We start from the raw sequence: 17,728 nt of genomic DNA, 5'->3' as shown, positions 1-17,728 counted from the left end.
AAAAAGTGCTGAGAGCTGCTGGCCTAGATTGCCTCCTTCCTCGAAAACCCTGGGACCCTTCCAGGCGGGACCAACTGGGGAAAGTGGGCAAGTTACAGAGAAAGGAACTACACGCAAAGTCTTTGGCAGTGAGCTTTAAGATTGCTACTCTAGCCTGATTGGTGGCTAATTTCATTCATAAAGTAAGCCAAGTACTATGAAGGTGGCTTTAAAAAGAAAAAGCAATTCCTAGAAGCTGCTTTTTCATAGAGGCTTCATGTACATTTATCATAGAAGATGCGTGGGTGTGGTTGTGGGTGTCGGTGGGTGTGGGTATGTGTTTTAAAGGTGGCTGAGGGGGTTTGCTAAAGGAAAATTTGGGAGCCAAACAAGAACCAAAATATGTGTGAGAACCTATTAGACTAGTCATTATGGAGATATATATTTAAACCAAGTGTATGTATTTAAGGATATATTTCTTTTTATTTATTTATTTTTGAAATTAAAAAGATTATTTATCTATGGCTGCTCTGGCTTTCTCAAGTTGCAGCGAGTGGGGGCTATTCTTTTTCATGGTGCTCGGGCTTCTCATTGCAGTGGCTTCTCTCTTGTTGTGGAGCATGGGCTGTAGGGCGCACGGACTTCAGTAGTTGTGCATCTAGGGCTCTAGAGCAAGAACTCAGTAGTTGTGGTACACGGGCTTCGTTGTTCCATGGCACGTGGAATCTTTCTGGACCAGAGATGGAACCTGTGTCTCCTGCATTGGCAGGTGGATTCTTTACCACTGAGCCACCAGGGAAGTCCGTATTTCTTTTTAAAGAGGACATTTCTGCATAGTGTACACTCACCTGTGAGGTCTAGACACTATGAGAACATGATCGTAGGTATGTTCTCTGGACAAGCCTCTGCAGCCTAATGAGTGGCCCAGCCCTGCGGGAGTGTCAAGGTGGCCGATGGTTCATGCTGTCCACTAGCACCAACACACTTAATTCTTTTCCTGCAGACTCAGAAGTCAAAAACCTCCTTTCAGATGATAACTCGGAAGGCCTGACTTTGTTGGATTTGTTGAGCTTTACCTATCAAGTTGCCCGAGGAATGGAGTTTTTGGCTTCAAAAAATGTAAGTGTGTTCAGACAAGAGAGACGTCTTTAGACCCAAGCCTTGCTCTGAGTGAGGTGAGCGTAGAAGGAGAGGTGTGGAGGAGCCAGTTTCCACATTGCTTCTCGCTACCCCTTCCTGGAAGGTGAGCGGGGCCTCCGGCAGGATCAGGGCCTCCGGCAGGATCAGGTGTCCACTTTTCTCCAGAGCTTTCTCCCTCATGGGAGGCACTGGGTTGAAAGCCTGGGCGAGGTGAGCTCTGTGGGCCAAGGAGTCTTCCTGAGGTGTCCAGGCACCTCCAAGTGTCCCTGTGAAGTGGCCAGTCTTGCAGGGGACATGCTATCCAGTGGCAGTTGGATTGACCCCCATCCTGTCTTCCCTCTCTGTGCAGTGTGTCCACCGTGACCTGGCGGCTCGCAACGTCCTTCTGGCGCAAGGGAAAATCGTGAAGATCTGTGACTTTGGCCTGGCCAGAGACATCATGCATGATTCGAACTATGTGTCCAAAGGCAGTGTACGTGCCCCTGCCTCATTTGGCATGCTTGCCCTCCCTTACTTGAATCTCTGAAAGCAGATGTTGCTTCTAGCCATTCACAGCCTGGACTTTCAACATGGAGTCCATGACATTCATGAATGGGCTCCAGGGGTCAGTAGGCAAACCACAGGCTCTATAGACAGACTGCCTGGGTGTGAGCACCAGCTCAGCATCTACTAGTTTAGGGACTCGGGGCAAATGACTTGGCCATTCTGTACCTTGGTTTCCCCAACTGTATTGGGGAAGTGTTATCAGTATCTATCTTCTGAGTTGCTGTGGGGCATTAGATCAGTGGATTTGTGTAAAATGCTGAGGACAGTGCCTGGCACTTACAAAGCAGCTAAGTATTAGCTATTAATATGTAAATTGTGCATTCATTTCCAAGGAGGCACCCTTGGAGATTATCAAATTTTCAGATGGTGTCTGTGACCCTGAAATGTTAAAGCCATTTGAGTTAATACAACTTAGAGGCACAATTTCCTTAAAGATAGTCATTCTGTTCTACATTTGAACCTTCTTCCTCCTATTGTTTCTTACAGTTCAAAAATGTAATTGGCTCTCAGTTCACTGAGTCTGTTCTTAATTTCGTTCCTACGAACACCTGAAAATAGGGGACAGGTCCATTTAAGGCTCATACCTTTGGGATAAAAATTCAGGATTAAATATCTTTGAATGTTACTCCTTGGGAGGGCATAAGAGACAAGAGTGAGCACCCATCATTCATAAGATATGTATACAGAGTACCCAGTAGGTGCCAGGCACTCTTCTAGTGCTGGGAGTACAGACGCTCATGCAAAGTGAAGTACCTGGCGCAAGTTATTATTAGCTCCAAGAGAAGCCCTTTCTATTTTTGCTGCTGTAGGTTATTGCTGCACATGCTGGGTTTAATGTCCTTCCCCCTCCCTGCAGACCTTTCTCCCCGTGAAGTGGATGGCTCCTGAGAGCATCTTTGACAACCTCTACACCACGCTGAGTGACGTCTGGTCCTATGGCATCCTGCTCTGGGAGATCTTTTCCCTTGGTATGGGCCCAATAGCTCCGCTTGTTTCGGTTGTTCTGGAACAACACTGGAAGGGAGACGCTGTGTTTTTCAAGCTTTGGGATGTAAATAGTGTTAAGATACCTGGTGTTAGTCAAGTGGAATATAGCTGATTAACATGTTGTACACTTACAATGGCTAGTGTTGTGTCCAAGCAGAATGAGAAGGGGTCTTGGGGGGCTGAGCCCTTGCCCCTGGCCTTTGCCTCCCTCTTTCCTTTGGGTTACATCAGAGGAACTTTCTCCTATTGGAGATGCACCTGATGACATCCACTCACCAGCCGCTTCTTCACCTTGGACTTTGGGTTAAGTGGGTTCACCAGGGGAGAGTCCCCCTCCCTGACTCCCATTACTCATGGTGATGGATATGCAGTGAAAAGTAGTGCAGTGGGGGAAAGGGGATGGGGACTCCCTTCCTGGTCATCATTCTGGAGGGGAGAAACCTCCCAGTCAGTCAGTCAGGCACCAGGTACTGAACAACACAGGTGTCCCATGCCACCAGTTAAGGGCCTTATGAGGGTATGACTAATGACCCTGACCTTGGACAGTTCAGCTGGGGAGATAAAACTTACACATTTAGTGATAATCTATGTGGTCCTGCTTTTAAGTTGAAATAGAAGCCCAGGGAAAAGAGAAAGGAGTCCTGGAGTAGTTTTGGAAGGAGATTAAACTTGACCGGGGCTTGGCCAGTAAAGTGTGAAATGTTTCATGAACCCACTGTTGTCCTGATGTGATAGTGAAGGACTTTTCCTGCTTGTTACCTTTTTCTGTTTTGGTTCATTCCTCCATGGATGTCACTGTGGATCATCCCAGTGTGTGGCTTAACTGAGAGTCTCATATTCTGTTAAAAGCAGAGAATTAGCTAGACATTTCAAGATTTCTGCCTTAATTATTTGAACATTTCTGATGAAAATTACTTTTTTGGCCTCAGTGATTCAGAATGTCTCTGGATTTTCTATTTTGCTTTGTATTCATAGATCCAGTACTCAGAAACACTGAAAAACACTTCTGTGCTCTTTCTAGATGTGTAGAATTTTGCTAGGGTTTCTGGACTTGACCAACCAGAAGTCTTGGTTAAATATTTTTAAAATGATTTATAGGTTACATTTAATTTAGAAACAGAATTATAAAGGAAATACATAAGCAATAACTTAAAGAGTTGTTAAATGAATCCACGAATACGTGAATGCATGTTTCTAATCACAGCAAAGAAGAAAGTAGGCATTCTCTACCAGTTCCTGCTAACTTTTAAAAATGTTTTGCATAGAATTCCTTTGAGTAATAGCAGTTCATTGTGGCTCCACTAGATAGACCTGAATTGCTTACAACATTTCCTTAAAGTAGCTCAACCTTGTGGTTTGTTTTCGAGGGTGCACTGTTAAGTGGTGTGATGCAGGCAAGGCTTTGGGGTGTCCCTCTATGTTTGTTTGGACATTCCCTTTTGGTTAAATTTAAGATTTGGGCAGGACTGTGAAATCAAGCAGATGGTAACACTTAATTTCCTTGAAAGAACTGATACTTCAAAGTGGGGATCCCAAAACATTTTCTAAAGGTGCTGTATCACCCCAGGTGTTTCAACAGTGTGCCACACACTTGTCAACTCTGGTTGTTTTCTTCTTGGCCTCTCAGGTGGCACACCCTACCCTGGCATGATGGTGGATTCTACATTCTACAATAAGATCAAGAGTGGGTACCGGATGGCCAAGCCTGACCATGCCACCAGTGAAGTGTGAGCCCCTCCCCATCCTGTGGGCCTGTGTTCATGCCTGGTGGGTCTGTGGGGGTGGCGGTGCCCTGATCATCCTCTCCATGCCCACTCTGAGTCCTGTGCTTCTCCAGCTACGAGATCATGGTGAAGTGCTGGAACAGTGAGCCGGAGAAGAGACCCTCCTTTTACCACCTGAGTGAAATTGTGGAGAATCTGCTGCCTGGACAATATAAAAAGGTTTGTCTGGGCCTCTTAAGATGGGTGGGTGGCAAGGGGTGGGCAAGGGGAGGAGACAATAGCTGGTTATGTGAGCGAGCAGTACTGTTCAACACTATTTTAATGGAACATTTTCAAAGGAGGATAAAGATTGTGTGGTCCATTGGCTGGGACTTTATGCAGTGCTCCCCAGGCCCTTGGTAGCAGTGATGAATGAAAACCCTCCCCTTCCTGCACGGCTCCTATTCATCCTAAGTGTGCAACACCTGTAAGCACTTTATTCTCCAGATGTTTGAGTATCTGAAGCTACTGTGCAGTTAGAAGTCTCAGGGCATCCACAGCCATTAAATCACTAATTTGGATGCACTTAAATCCATGCAAAATTGACTTTTACCAGCTGACTGGAAGGAAAAACCTCAGCTGTTATCTGTGGTTCCAGCTGGTTTTTTGTGGAATAGGAAGCATTGTTCAAAGGAACAAATGTAATTTCATGGAATCAAGTAGGATATGGTAATGAATGAATCAACTTTCTGCTGAGATGCTGAGAAGGAAACCCAGGCACACTTGGTATAATAAACTCAATTTCTTAGATTCAGATTAGTTGCCATGTAGACTTTCCATACTTACTGCTTCTCTTCCTTCTTCTCAAGGAAGAGCAGTGTTAGCTGAACTGGAAGTTAAATACTTTTGTTTATTGATTATCTCACTGCCCATTACATCTGCCATAAGTGAGGCAGCAGGGAGGCGGAAGGAAGGAAGGCGATTAACCATAGGAAAGTCAAAGACACTCTGGTTGGTGAAGATGTATTGATGGAAACAGATTGGAGCTCTTGTTGATGGAGTCTTTTTAGATCAGTGATCCCTAAGTTTTTAATTCGATTTCTCCAGTGTATAGGGATCAAGAAAATATCAGCTATGGTGCTCTCAGGGGAAGCCCGAGTCACTTCTTATGGGAACCCATCAAAGCCCCAGAGAGACTATGTGATGGGGACCAGAAGGGTTGATGCTAATTCCAGAGAAGGGAGTGTGTATGGGGACACAGTAGTAACTACTGACTTGCAGAATGGGTTCTTGGTATCTCAAGACCTACCAGCAGAAGATCTCTGCCAGTGGTGGCCCTTTCTTCATGTTCCACATCTCTGGGGACAGCTGACATCTGATTGTCCTTCAGTGGTCCAAACCCCACATCTGTGAGGTTGTTTGGAAACACAGACAGTTAAACAATAGTAAGTTCTGGCATCTGCATTCTCTTTTGCAGTTCTGTCAATAACCCTTGAGTAACTATGTGAAGTCAATGTTTTCAGAGTTATGAAAAGATCCACCTGGACTTCCTGAAGAGTGACCATCCCGCTGTGGCACGCATGCGCGTGGACTCTGACAATGCCTACATCGGTGTCACCTACAAAAACGAGGAAGACAAGCTGAAGGACTGGGAGGGTGGCCTCGACGAGCAGAGGCTGAGTGCAGATAGTGGCTACATCATCCCTCTCCCTGACATCGACCCTGTTCCTGAGGAGGAAGACCTGGGCAAGAGGAACAGACACAGGTAGGAGCTCCCAATGCCAGCTTCCGCCGACACCTGAAGGGGAGGAGCCATTGCCCCCATGAGGCCCTCCCAGTGGTCTGGTCAGTCTGTTTTGGGGGAGCCAGTGGCAGAACCCCAACCCCAAAGGATCTGTTTAGTTTTGAAAATGCTTCCCAGATGATTCTTTAAAAATTGTTTTTCTTTTACACTCAAGTGTAGTTGACTTACAATATTTATTAGTGTCAGGTGTACAACATAGTGATTCAATATTTTTATAGATTACATGCTGTATGAAGTTATTATAAATATTGACTATATTCCCTTTGCTGTACATTGTATCGCTGTGACTTATTTATTTTATAACTGGTAGTTTGTACCTCCTAATCCTATTCACCTACTTTGCCCCTCCCTCCACCCCTCTCCCCTCTGGTAACCTCTAGTTTGTTCTCTGTATCTGTGAATCTATTTCTGTTTTATTTGTTCTGTTTTTTTATATTCTGTATATAAGTGAAAATATATGGTATTTGTCTCTGTCTGACTTACTTCACTAAGCAAAATACCTTCCAGGTCCATTTATTTTGCTGCATATGGCAAGATTTCACTCTTATGGCTAAGTCATGTTTCATTATGTATATATATGTACTGTATCTTCTTTATCCAGTCATCTATTGATGGGCACTTAGCTTACTTTCATATCATGACTATCGTAAATAATGCTCTTATGAACATTGAGGTGCATGTCTTTTTGAATTAGTGTTTTCATTTTCTTTGGATAAATACCCAGAAGTGGAATTGCTGGACTATATGGTAGTTTTGGGGGATTTCCCTGGTGGCACTAGTGGTAAAGAATCTACCTGCCAACGCAGTAGACATAAGAGACATGAGTTCTATCCCTGGGTCAGGAAGATCCCCTGGAGGAGGGCATGGCAACCCACTCCAGTATTCTTGCCTGGAGAATCCCATGGACAGAGGACCCTGGTGGGCTGCAGTCCACAGGGTTGCAAAGTCAAATACAACTGGAGCGACTTAGCACACACATGATAGTTCTATTTTTAATTTTTTTAGGAGCCTCCATAATGTTTTCCGTAGTGGCTGCATTAATCTACATTTCCACCAACAAAGTACTAGGGTTCTCTTTTTCCCATATCCTTGCCACGCTTATTATTTTTTGTCTTTTTGATGATAGCCATTCTGACAGGCATGAGGTGATATCTCATGGTTTTGATGTGCATTTCTCTGATGGTTAGTGATGGTGGACCATCTTTTCATGTGCTTGTTGGCCATCTGTATGCCTTTGAAAAGATGCCTATTCAGGTCCTGTGTCTATTTTTTAATTGTACTGTTTTTTTGATGTTGACTTGTATGAGTTCTTTATTTATTTTGGTTATTAATCCCTCATCAGACATATTTTTTGCAAATATCTTCTTTCATTAAGTAGGTTGTGTTTTTATTTTATTGATGGTTTCCTTTGCTATGCAAAAGATTTTTAGTTTGATCAAGTCCCATTTTTTAATTTTTGTTTTTGTTGCTGTTGGCTGAGGAGACAGATCCAAAAAAATATTGTTAAGATCAATGTCTGCCTATATTTGCCCCCTTAAGCTGGTGGAGGTGTAGGACAGGGAGGAACATGCTTCCCTGATGGAGAACCTTTGACCTAAATCCTCAGGTAATTTGATCAAACTGACACAGCAATTGTGATTATTGAAGTAATATAAGCCTCTCTTACTGGTTTCTTAATTAGTCACTGGAACTGAGGAACAAGTTGAGAGACTGGTTGTACTGGGCTATCTGATGCTACATCAGTGGTTCTTAATCCTAGTTGCACCCTGGCACCACCTGGGGAGATTTGCAAACTACTGCTATACAAGCCTCGCCTGGACCAACATATTGTAATCTCAGTGAGACCCAAGTACTCTCTTGCTGATTTGTGTATTTTTCCTGTCTAACTTTGTATTATGGAAGATTTCTAACATGCATGATTCAAATAAAATCGTGAACTGTCAGGTGCCCATCACTCAGCTTCAACATTTTTGAACTCATGACCAGTCTGCTTGTATAACTTGCATAGCTGTATCTACTCCATCACTTCCCTCTAGATTGTTTTAAAGCAGATCCTAGACATCATATCATTCCATCCATAATACTTCAGCATATATCTCAAAAAAATAAGGGCTCTGTTTTTTAAAATAACTATAGTTATTAGAAACAGCTCCAGTACCATTATTTCACCCCCCAAATTGACAGTAAATAGTGAAGAGCATCAGATATTCAGTCTGTGTTCAAATCCCTTGATTCTCTCACAAATATTGTTTTATATTTGGTTTGTCCTATTCAAGACCCCGGAGAAGGCAATGGCACCCCACTCCAGTACTCTTGCCTGGAAAATCCCATGGACAGAGGAGCCTGGTAGGCTACAGTCCATGGGGTCGCTAAGAGTCAGACACGACTGAGCGACTTTGCTTTCACTTTTCCCTTTCATGCGCTGGAGAAGGAAATGGCAACCCACTCCAGTATTCTTGCCTGGAGAATCCCAGGGACGGCGGAGCCTGGTGGGCTGCCGTCTATGGGGTCGCACAGAGTCGGACACGACTGACACGACTTAGCAGCATTCAAGACCCAAATAAGAGTCACACAACACATTGCCATTGGTTGATAGAGCTGTATGCATTCGTTTTGCTTCTTTTTGCCCCCTTGAATATTATTTGTGTAAAAACCAGAGCATTTGCCTGTAGAGGTCTCACTCCCACATTCAGAATTTTTCTGCTTGGTTTACTGTTTTGTATTTTATCATATGCTTCTGTCTCCTATATTTGTTGTAATTTGGTAGTAGTCTAGAGGCTTGATCTGACTCAGTAGATTTTTGCCAAGTGTCCTGCAAAGGTGATGCTGTGTACAGGAGGTACATACTGTATGGTTGTCTCTCTCTTTGTGACAATAGCAGCCATTGGTGATTGTACCTAGACCTATTAATTCATTACCACAGTGATACTAATGCACAGCCACAACCAGAACCATTGGTTCCCATGGTCCAGATGGAGGGACCATGCTCTGATTCCTTTCTCTCTTTGCATAACCCTTGGACAGAGGCAGGAGAAGGTGGTGATAGTGGCCCTTGTATCAAGGTCCAAGTTGCTTATGAGTTTCTCTCTTTCTCTCTAGTCCCTTCTTCATTCAGGATATTTCTGTCTCTTCCATATTCAGTTGACTGCATATAAATATTTAGGCAGAAGCACATAGCATTATTATTTTGGAAGCTTATAATTGTGATTTCTTAACCAATTTAGATGTAAGATATAGACAACCTTGTTTATTTGTATGCACCAGGTAATTTTAAAAGTATTAAGTTGTTTTTGTTTTTGACACATGAGATTTGGAGGTGAGGGAAAGTGGCCTGTCAGACTTAGCTTTCTGTTTATCCTCTGCTTAGAACAATTTTTAAATGTTTTTGTATTCCTTTAGCAAGCAGTGCTTCTCCAAATTTTGGGTAGTTTTTGTAGAATTTCATGGGGATAGAAAGGAGGGTCTTGGAGTACTTTATCCTAGATCTGTCATCTATTTGGTTACGCCGAGTTTGAGGGATCTGAATAGTTCAACTATAAAAAAAGGTTCTGCTTCTAAATAAAGTTAGAAAATTGCATTGGAATAGATAACATTAGAAAGATGCCAGGAATGTCCTGGGCAAATGCACAAAGCTGGACTTAAGAATTTAACACCTATTCCACAGAGAGAACAATTCTGGTTGGTAGGTAGCTGGAACTTCTATAAGGGTGATACCTTTGGTCTTCTTCAAATCACACAAAGTATGTCCCAAATGACTGCACTAGGTCAGTGAGACCAGTCCTGACAGGTGGGCTGATACGGTGAATATCTTAGCTTGGGCTGCCATAACACAGTACCACAGACGAAGGGGCTTGAACACAGGAATTTATTTCTCCCACTCTTGGAGGCTAGAATTTCAAAATCAAGGTGTTGGCAGGTTTGGTTTCTCCTGAAGCCTCTCTCCTCGGCTTGCACATGGCCACGTTATCACTGTCTTCACACGGGCTTTTCCTGTGTGTGCGTCTCTGGTGTCTCTTCCTCTTCTTAAAAGGACACCAATCCTGCTGGGCTAGGGTCCCATCCTTATGACTTCATTTAACTCTTAAGTATCTCCATAAAGGCTTTGTCTCCACATATGGTCACATTTGAGGGTTGGGACTTCAACATAGGAATCTGGCAGGATACAATTCAACCCGTAAAAGCTGGGATGCTCTCTGTGTAGGCAGGCAGGAGTGAGCATGGTGGTCTTGTGGAAGTCCTTCCCCAGGGACAGGAGGCTTGGCCTTAGATGGTGAGTGAGCCTGAGGAAGACAGGGCCTTGCTTCAGAGGACTTGGGGGTGCTAGGTCAGAGCCTGTCAGGAGCCAGGCCCTACAAGGTGGTTACTGTGACTCAGGAATCAGAAATAAACGCAGTCATCAGCATCAGGACCACCCTGAAGCCCAGTGAGCAGCAAGGATGATGTGGTGCTCAGTCTCAGTAGAAGCTAGCTTCTGTGCCCACACTCCAGCCACTGGCCGAGGTCCCAGGAACTGGCTCTGGCTTCCTGGGGAGAGAGGCTGCCAGGACTGGATAGTTACTAAGACCAGCCAAGTGGACTGGGATTCACAGTGAGGTTCTAGAACCGAGGTGGAAGTGGGGGTGGGGAGGATGAAGTACAGACTAGGAACTGAGCAAAAGCTTAGTCTTGAGGAAGGGCCCATGTGAAGGTTTGTGAAGGGGAACCTCAGTCCAATAGAGCCATCGGTTCTAAGAACTCTCTGGGCCACAGGGGCCTGGGGGTAGAGGGCAGCAGACCGTTTCCTGTAGGCTTCTATTGGCCAGTCTTAGTTCTCTGCTTGGAAACTGATATGGAAAGAAGGGGAGAGAGAATGAGGGTCCAGCCTGGCCTGTTGGGCAGGAAACAGTAGGAAGGGTTGAGAGCCCCTGTTTGGTGTGCATTTGGGAGACTCCATCCTGTGGTGTGGCTGCCCAGCCAGTGATAGGGCTTTTGTACCATGTGTGGAGTGCGGTGCTGTATAGCCCCACCATGAGGAGGGGAAGCCACAGTCCTGCCTGTCAACAGATGAAAATCTGCTAAAGCTAAGTGAAAGTGTTAGTTGCTCAGTGTATCTGACTCTTTGTGACCCCATGGACTGCAGCCTGCCAGGTTCCTCTGTTCATGGGATTTTTCCAGGCAAGTATACTGGAATGAGTTGCCATTCCTTTTTCTAGGGGATCTTCCTGACCCAGGGATTGAACCCAGGTCTCCTGAATTGCAGGCAGATTCTTTACCTCCTGAGCCACCAGGAAAGCCCACTTGAAGCTAAAAGAGATACATAAAAATTTAGCAATACAAGCCAGGATACCGATAAGATAGTGAGAGTTCAGAGAAGGCAAGGTGCCAGGTGACAGTAACAGTCTGGAGGCCCTAAAGAATATTTTCTAAAAGTGTTTGTGAAAAATTTTAAATATCCAGAAAAATTGGAAGATTACATCTACCACTTAGATTTAGCTATTGTTAACATTTTATCACATTTGCTTTACATATATATGATATGTATACATACATGTGGGCTTCCTCAGTGGCTCAATGGTAAAGAATCCACCTGCAATGCAGGAGACACAAGAAATGCGGGTTCAATTTTTTTTTTAATATTTATTTACTTTTTTATGGCTGTGCTGAGTCTTCACTGCTGCGTGCAGGCTTTCTCCAGTTGGAGGGAGCGGGGGCCACTCTCTAGTTGCGGTGGATAGGCTTCTCACTGCAGTGGCCTCTCCTTGTGGCAGAGCACAGACTCTAGGGTGCTCAGGCTTTGGTAGCTGGGGCACACGGGCTCAGCTGCCCCATGGCATATAGGATCCTCCTAGACCAGGGATTGAACCAGTGTCTCCTCCCTTGCAAGGTAGGTTCTCAACCACTGGACTACCAGGGAAGCCTCCAGGTTCAGTTCTTGAATCAGGAAGATTTCCTGGAGAAAGAAATGGCAATCTGCTCCCGTGTTCTTGCCTGGGAGATTGCATGTACAGAGGAGCCTGGTGGGCTGCAGTCTGTGGGGTTGCATATGTGTGTGTGTGTGTACTCAGTAGCTAAGTCGTGTCTGACTCATGCTTTCTGACTCTAAAACTCCCCTCTCAGATGCTCCTCTAGTAAGTAAAGAGCCTTCACCTGGACTTCAGGACTCAAGGGGATTGGATGAGTGAGGAGGACATTCCTGGGTCATGGGGTGAGATCCTGAGATCACAGTTTGGACATTCAGAAGGTTGCAGGACTAGTAGATGACTGACTCAGCTGAACTTTTCCCCTGATTCCGTCCCTCTGCTGTTTTTCTCCAGGCCTTTTGATCAGGCACTGCTTGTTTTCTCTTCCACTGGAGTTGAGTAGGGAGAGTAGAAATGGTCACAGCTTGTTAGCAACTCTAGAAGATTTGGCAGAAGAGAAGGGAAGTTGAAGTATGGCGATGACCATATGGCCCACTGCAGTTGGTGGGGGCTGCTTCTGGCTTCGTGGAAGAATCATGCCTGGCTGAGCAGCCTGGATTTGAAAGCCAAAGGATGTCACAGGAAGAGCTCCTTTGCCTTTGGGAGGCCACCTTGGAAACACCACCATATTCTAGTTGGTCTGATCATGATTTTTCCTATTCTTTCCCTCGTCCAGCTCACAGACCTCTGAAGAGAGTGCCATTGAGACAGGTTCCAGCAGTTCTACCTTCATCAAGAGAGAGGACGAGACCATTGAGGACATCGACATGATGGACGACATTGGCATAGACTCCTCGGATCTGGTGGAGGACAGCTTCCTGTAACTGGCAGATTCGGGGAGGGTGCGGGACTTCCACTCCTGGACCCACCTTGGATCCTTTTAAGAAAACCACTTTATTGCAATGCAAAGTTTGAGAGGAGGACTTGGATGGTGTATAAAGAGAAGTTCCCAGCCAATGGCCTCTGGGAGCCTTCTAAAGATGAATGATTGGGATATTTTGAAATGAACTTTTTCGGCGTTGCCTCTGGCAATGTTTCAGTAGCATCTCATTGGCGTGTGAAGTTTGGAGGTAGATGGACAAGGAAATCATGGGCCATGGAAGATGGATTTTGTGTTTCAAGGGCATTGGTGAGATTCCAACGGACACAACTTTTACTGCAACAAAACTCCAGCATTGTAATTATGTAAATAACTCTAACCAAGGATGTGTTTTGATTTGTATTAACTATCTTCTCTGGACTTCTGGAGAGACCACTCAGTCCATCCATGTACTTCTGCTTGAAACCTGGTATCAGCTGCTGTTGAACTTATGAAGTACATGCAAAACCACTTTTGAACCTTAAAAGGTACTGGTACTATAGCATTTTGCTTTTTTTTTTAGTGTTGAGGAGGTAAAGGATAATTAACCAACTTTGTTTAGTAGATTTGGGTCATTTATAAGCCCAACAACTCATATTATAATCTACGTTTATAATAATACTACTGTTATCAGTAATTCTAAATGTGTAATATGTAACACGTTTTCCCTACAGAAAGCACAATTTAAGAAAAAATCTTACTAAATAGGTGACAGTCTGACAGTTTTTGACATTCTATTAAATAACATGTTTCTCTATAAAATATGGTTATAGCTTTAGTGGATGAAATTTAGTTGAACATAGAAAACAAAGTAAAAGTAGTATCTTCCAGGAAGTCAGAGTTTTTAACTGTACTGAGTAGGTTCCCTAATCCATTGTACTAAAAACAATTAACTGCCCTTTAAAGTAATGAGATTCGAAATAAATAAACAAAACCCCTAGATCTTAAAGGTCCTCAATATTAAGGCAGGAGTCTGTGCCTAACATGACTTCTCATGTTATTGCCCAGTGGAAAAGGTAATTATCAGCAAAAAGACTGGATTTGCGGAGGTTTGTTCATGCCTTGTGATAACTCTGGTGCATCTCAACACATGTATATATTTTTAATTTTGTGAACCCTGGAAAATTCAGAAGGATGCCCTGAACTGGAGCTCCCTTCCTTTGTCTCTTACCCTCAGGAGAAATAGTTTGAAAGTCTGAGACAATAAAGGCATTGTTCAGTGAAGGTGCTGTGTGCCTTAGCCTGGACCTTTGGTCACCATATGTAACTGGCAACCAGAATGACCAGATTCTACATCCCCATCCCAGAGATTCTGAATTATCAGTTCTAGGGGAGCAGAGACTTGTGTTTTTATAAACATCCTGGCTGTTCTGATCAGCCAGATTTGGGGAACACTGGCATAGATGACAGGAAGTTGCCATGGGAAGAAATAATTTGAAATTAGGAACTGGGCTAGAGATCAACCATGTAAGAAGCCTACTATTTAAATCTTTGGCTTTGGGTCAGTGACATTTAATGCCATATATCTAGTAATTGCTACCCTTAATTTTACTTTCCAATTCTTGCTGAGACTGAGCAAGCCAAATCTTGGTTTGGCAGAACTATTCCCTGCTTAGGGGGAACTGAGCTCTCTCCCCACCAACTTCCCCTCAAAAGGCAAGTACACAAATGATGCAATTCAGTGTACCAAATCTCTGTATGATCAAGGCAATATTTTGGTGAAATTTTTTTTTTTTAAGTTTTACTGATATTTCGGGGTTAGATGGGAGGACAAATTGTCACATCCATCCAAACTGTCAAACTGGTTGTTGTGGGTTTATCGGCATTCTTTGCGATACCACTTAATTGCTGACACCCTATAAATGAAACATGGGCTGTGATTACTGCAATCACTGTATGTGCTCCCAGCAGGTGATGCTTTGGGAGATGTAGAAGCAATAACAAGGTACTTGACTACCTACTGGTGTAATCTCAATGCAAGCCCCACCTTTTTCATGGTAAGTGTGAAGACTGAGCCAGATTGGCCGATTAAAAAAGAAAACCTGATGAGGTTCTGTAGAGCCACTTAGACTTGAAATACATTTGTGTTTCTAGAATCACAGCTCAAGCACTCTGCTGATCACTCCCTTCCCCTCTTCTTCATACAGCCTCCTTTTATTGGTGCTTTGCATTTTGATGTCCTTTGGATCTTGCATGATATCTTGGGGCTGGATAAAAATTCTCAGACCGGCAGGTTCTAGTCCTAATGAATGCTCTCACCTTAGTTTTTATATGGCAGCATTTTTTTTCCTTAAGTAATGTTTTCAGTGTATCGCAGATTTGTTTCCTTATTGGCCTCCTGCAAAGACCCCAGATGAAAATTTGTCAATCCTTCCTGCTTTCTATTTTTATGAAGACAATCAAAGTTGGCCTGAGAAACACAATTTGTGATTTTTTAAAAAAATGATGATGTCCTTAAAATGTGGTCTGCCAATCTGTACAAAATGGTCCTATTTTTGTGAAGAGGGACGTGAGATAAAGTGATGTTATACATCAATATGTATATATGTATTTCTATATAGACTTGGAGAATACTGCCAAAACATTTATGACAAGCTGTATCACTGCCTTTGTTTATATTTTTTTAACTGTGATATTCCCCACAGGCACATTAACTGTTGCACTTTTGAATGTCCAAAATTTATATTTTAGAAATAATAAAGAGAAAAATACCTAAACGTTCCCAAAACAGTGGTGTGGTGAATGTTCAAGAACTAACTCGGTAGGAAGGGTCTATCAATACAATTGTATTACAAATGCCCCTGTTCATTGTTTTTGTTTTAAAACATGTAAATGAAGATCTTTATATTTCAATAAATGAGATATATATAATTTAAAGTTATGCTAAGGTTTTAGCACTTTTGTCTTTAGTTTAACAGTATAAATGAAAGCAATCCTGTTTACTTTCTCAGTGACATCCCAGTAGAACTCTGTATTATGGTTTTAGTGAAATTAGTGGAAAATTGTAGATTTAAACACTATTTGAGTTAGCTCTCAGACCCAGCGTTTAACTTAAAGTTGACTGGCACTTGGCTCATCTTTGATCTTGTCTTTTGTTTGTTATAGTAGCATTTTGTGCATTTTTGCTTGTACATGGGATACAGGACTGCATTGACTCTGGACACCATTCAAACACTGTCGACGTGCATAAAATAAAAGGTTAAAGTCTATTTTGACCATATCTACTTCCCTATCCCTTCCCCATTTCTCAGAGGCAGAATTATATTTTTGTGTGTTTTCTTTTATCCTTTCAGTTCCCTTTTTGTGCACCTGCTTACATACATACACATGTACCCATCTGCTTTATATTTTACCTAAATGGGATTGTACTTTATGTAATCTTTGTAATGTGCTTTATTCTTTTTCCTTTTTTTTTTTAAAATACATTCCATTTTTTTAAACAGCATTTTAAAATTCACAGCAAAATTGAGCAGGAGTACAGATTTCCTTCATACCCCCTCCCCAAACACATGCTTAACTTAGCTTCCCCCATCATTACCCTCCCCCACAGAGCAACACCTTTGTTACGATTGATGAACCTACACGGACACATCTTTATCACCAAAGTCCATAGTGTTCTTTATTTTTTTTAATATTTATTTTGGCTACACTGGATCTTAGCTGTGGCATGTGAACTTCTTGATTGTAACGTATGGGATCTAGTTCCCTGACCAGGGATCAAACCTGGGCACCCTGCATTGGGAGCTCAGTCTTTCCCACTAGACCACCAGGGAAGTCCCAGTGTTTTTTCTTTAAGTGCCATCTTTTAGAGAGCTCTTTTAGAAATATATAGATAGGCCTTCCTCATTCTTTATCAACTGCATAGTATCCCATGGTGTACATGTACCATAATTTATGCAATCATTTTCTGTAGATAGATTTATAGTTTCTAATCCTTTGCTATTTAAATGGCTTCACAGACATCCTTGCACATACATCCCTGTGGACATACAGTAGTGTTTTGTAGAATAGATTCCTAAAAACAAATGGCTATGCTAAAGAGTGCAGAAATAAATTGATGTTGAGCCCAAGCCTTCAGATATGATTGTCACAGTAAATTCTTGAACGTCTGCATGTGAATCACCTGCTTTACTGATTACCTGCAGTTTGCTCGGGTTTCCTCTGCCTCACATGGCTCACTGTGATGTGATACGTGTGGGAAGATGTGGGTTTTGTGTTCTGAAGCACATGGAAACAAAAGACTTTACGGATTAAAAAAAGGTACAACTCACTGTATTTTCCACTCATGGATAATGGAAATTGATTATGTTGTTAATAATTGGAATAACTTCTTATTCCAACATAAGTACTTATTGCCCACACTCAGGTAGCCTGAGACCAAAGCCCACCTCCTTGGAGTTAAAGCTGAATGGAGTTTGGCTGCAGGTTGGGTGTTGGCTCAGCCTCTGGTTTCAGCCCCAGGAGGGAAACAGATCTTTGGGAACAATAATTCCACTGATTAAACAATAGCTGACTAATCTAGCATCAAATCAGTGCTCCAAGCCTGCTCAGAGATCTTTTTGTTCTCCTTTTCAATGTATAATTCTACCTCTTAATTTAATGCAGGCATTTCTGCCTACTTTATATAGTCATGATAATAAAAATGACTTTTACTGTCAGAAGCTTTTAAAACTTTTCAGAGATCCTTGTCACCTTTACTTATGTTGAAGCTTACAGTAGTGCTTTGAGGCAGGAAAGGCTTATAGCCGAGGAAACCACGTGATTGCTAAAA

General features: G+C 42.9%; 1 protein-coding gene across 6 annotated transcripts in view; it reads left to right on the top strand.

The window, feature by feature from the left end:
- Window positions 1-15,838, top strand: part of PDGFRA (platelet derived growth factor receptor alpha) — a 48,913-nt gene extending 33,075 nt beyond the window's left edge. For all 6 annotated transcript variants that reach the window (XM_081509138.1, XM_081509408.1, XM_081509500.1 and 3 more), the window contains 7 exons: window positions 983-1,098; window positions 1,469-1,591; window positions 2,522-2,633; window positions 4,280-4,379; window positions 4,490-4,595; window positions 5,879-6,120; window positions 12,775-15,838. In XM_081509138.1, the coding sequence (XP_081365264.1) occupies window positions 983-1,098; window positions 1,469-1,591; window positions 2,522-2,633; window positions 4,280-4,379; window positions 4,490-4,595; window positions 5,879-6,120; window positions 12,775-12,922 (947 nt within the window). In that variant the 3' untranslated portion in view covers window positions 12,923-15,838. The remainder of the gene's footprint in view (window positions 1-982; window positions 1,099-1,468; window positions 1,592-2,521; window positions 2,634-4,279; window positions 4,380-4,489; window positions 4,596-5,878; window positions 6,121-12,774) is intronic.
- Window positions 15,839-17,728: the final 1,890 nt, after the last annotated feature.

This window comes from Giraffa tippelskirchi, chromosome 1 (assembly GCF_054371585.1).
Source record: "Giraffa tippelskirchi isolate mGirTip1 chromosome 1, T2T-mGirTip1v1.2.pri, whole genome shotgun sequence".
NCBI classification, from domain to species: Eukaryota; Metazoa; Chordata; class Mammalia; order Artiodactyla; family Giraffidae; genus Giraffa; species Giraffa tippelskirchi.
This window is presented reverse-complemented; position numbering and strand designations above follow the sequence as displayed.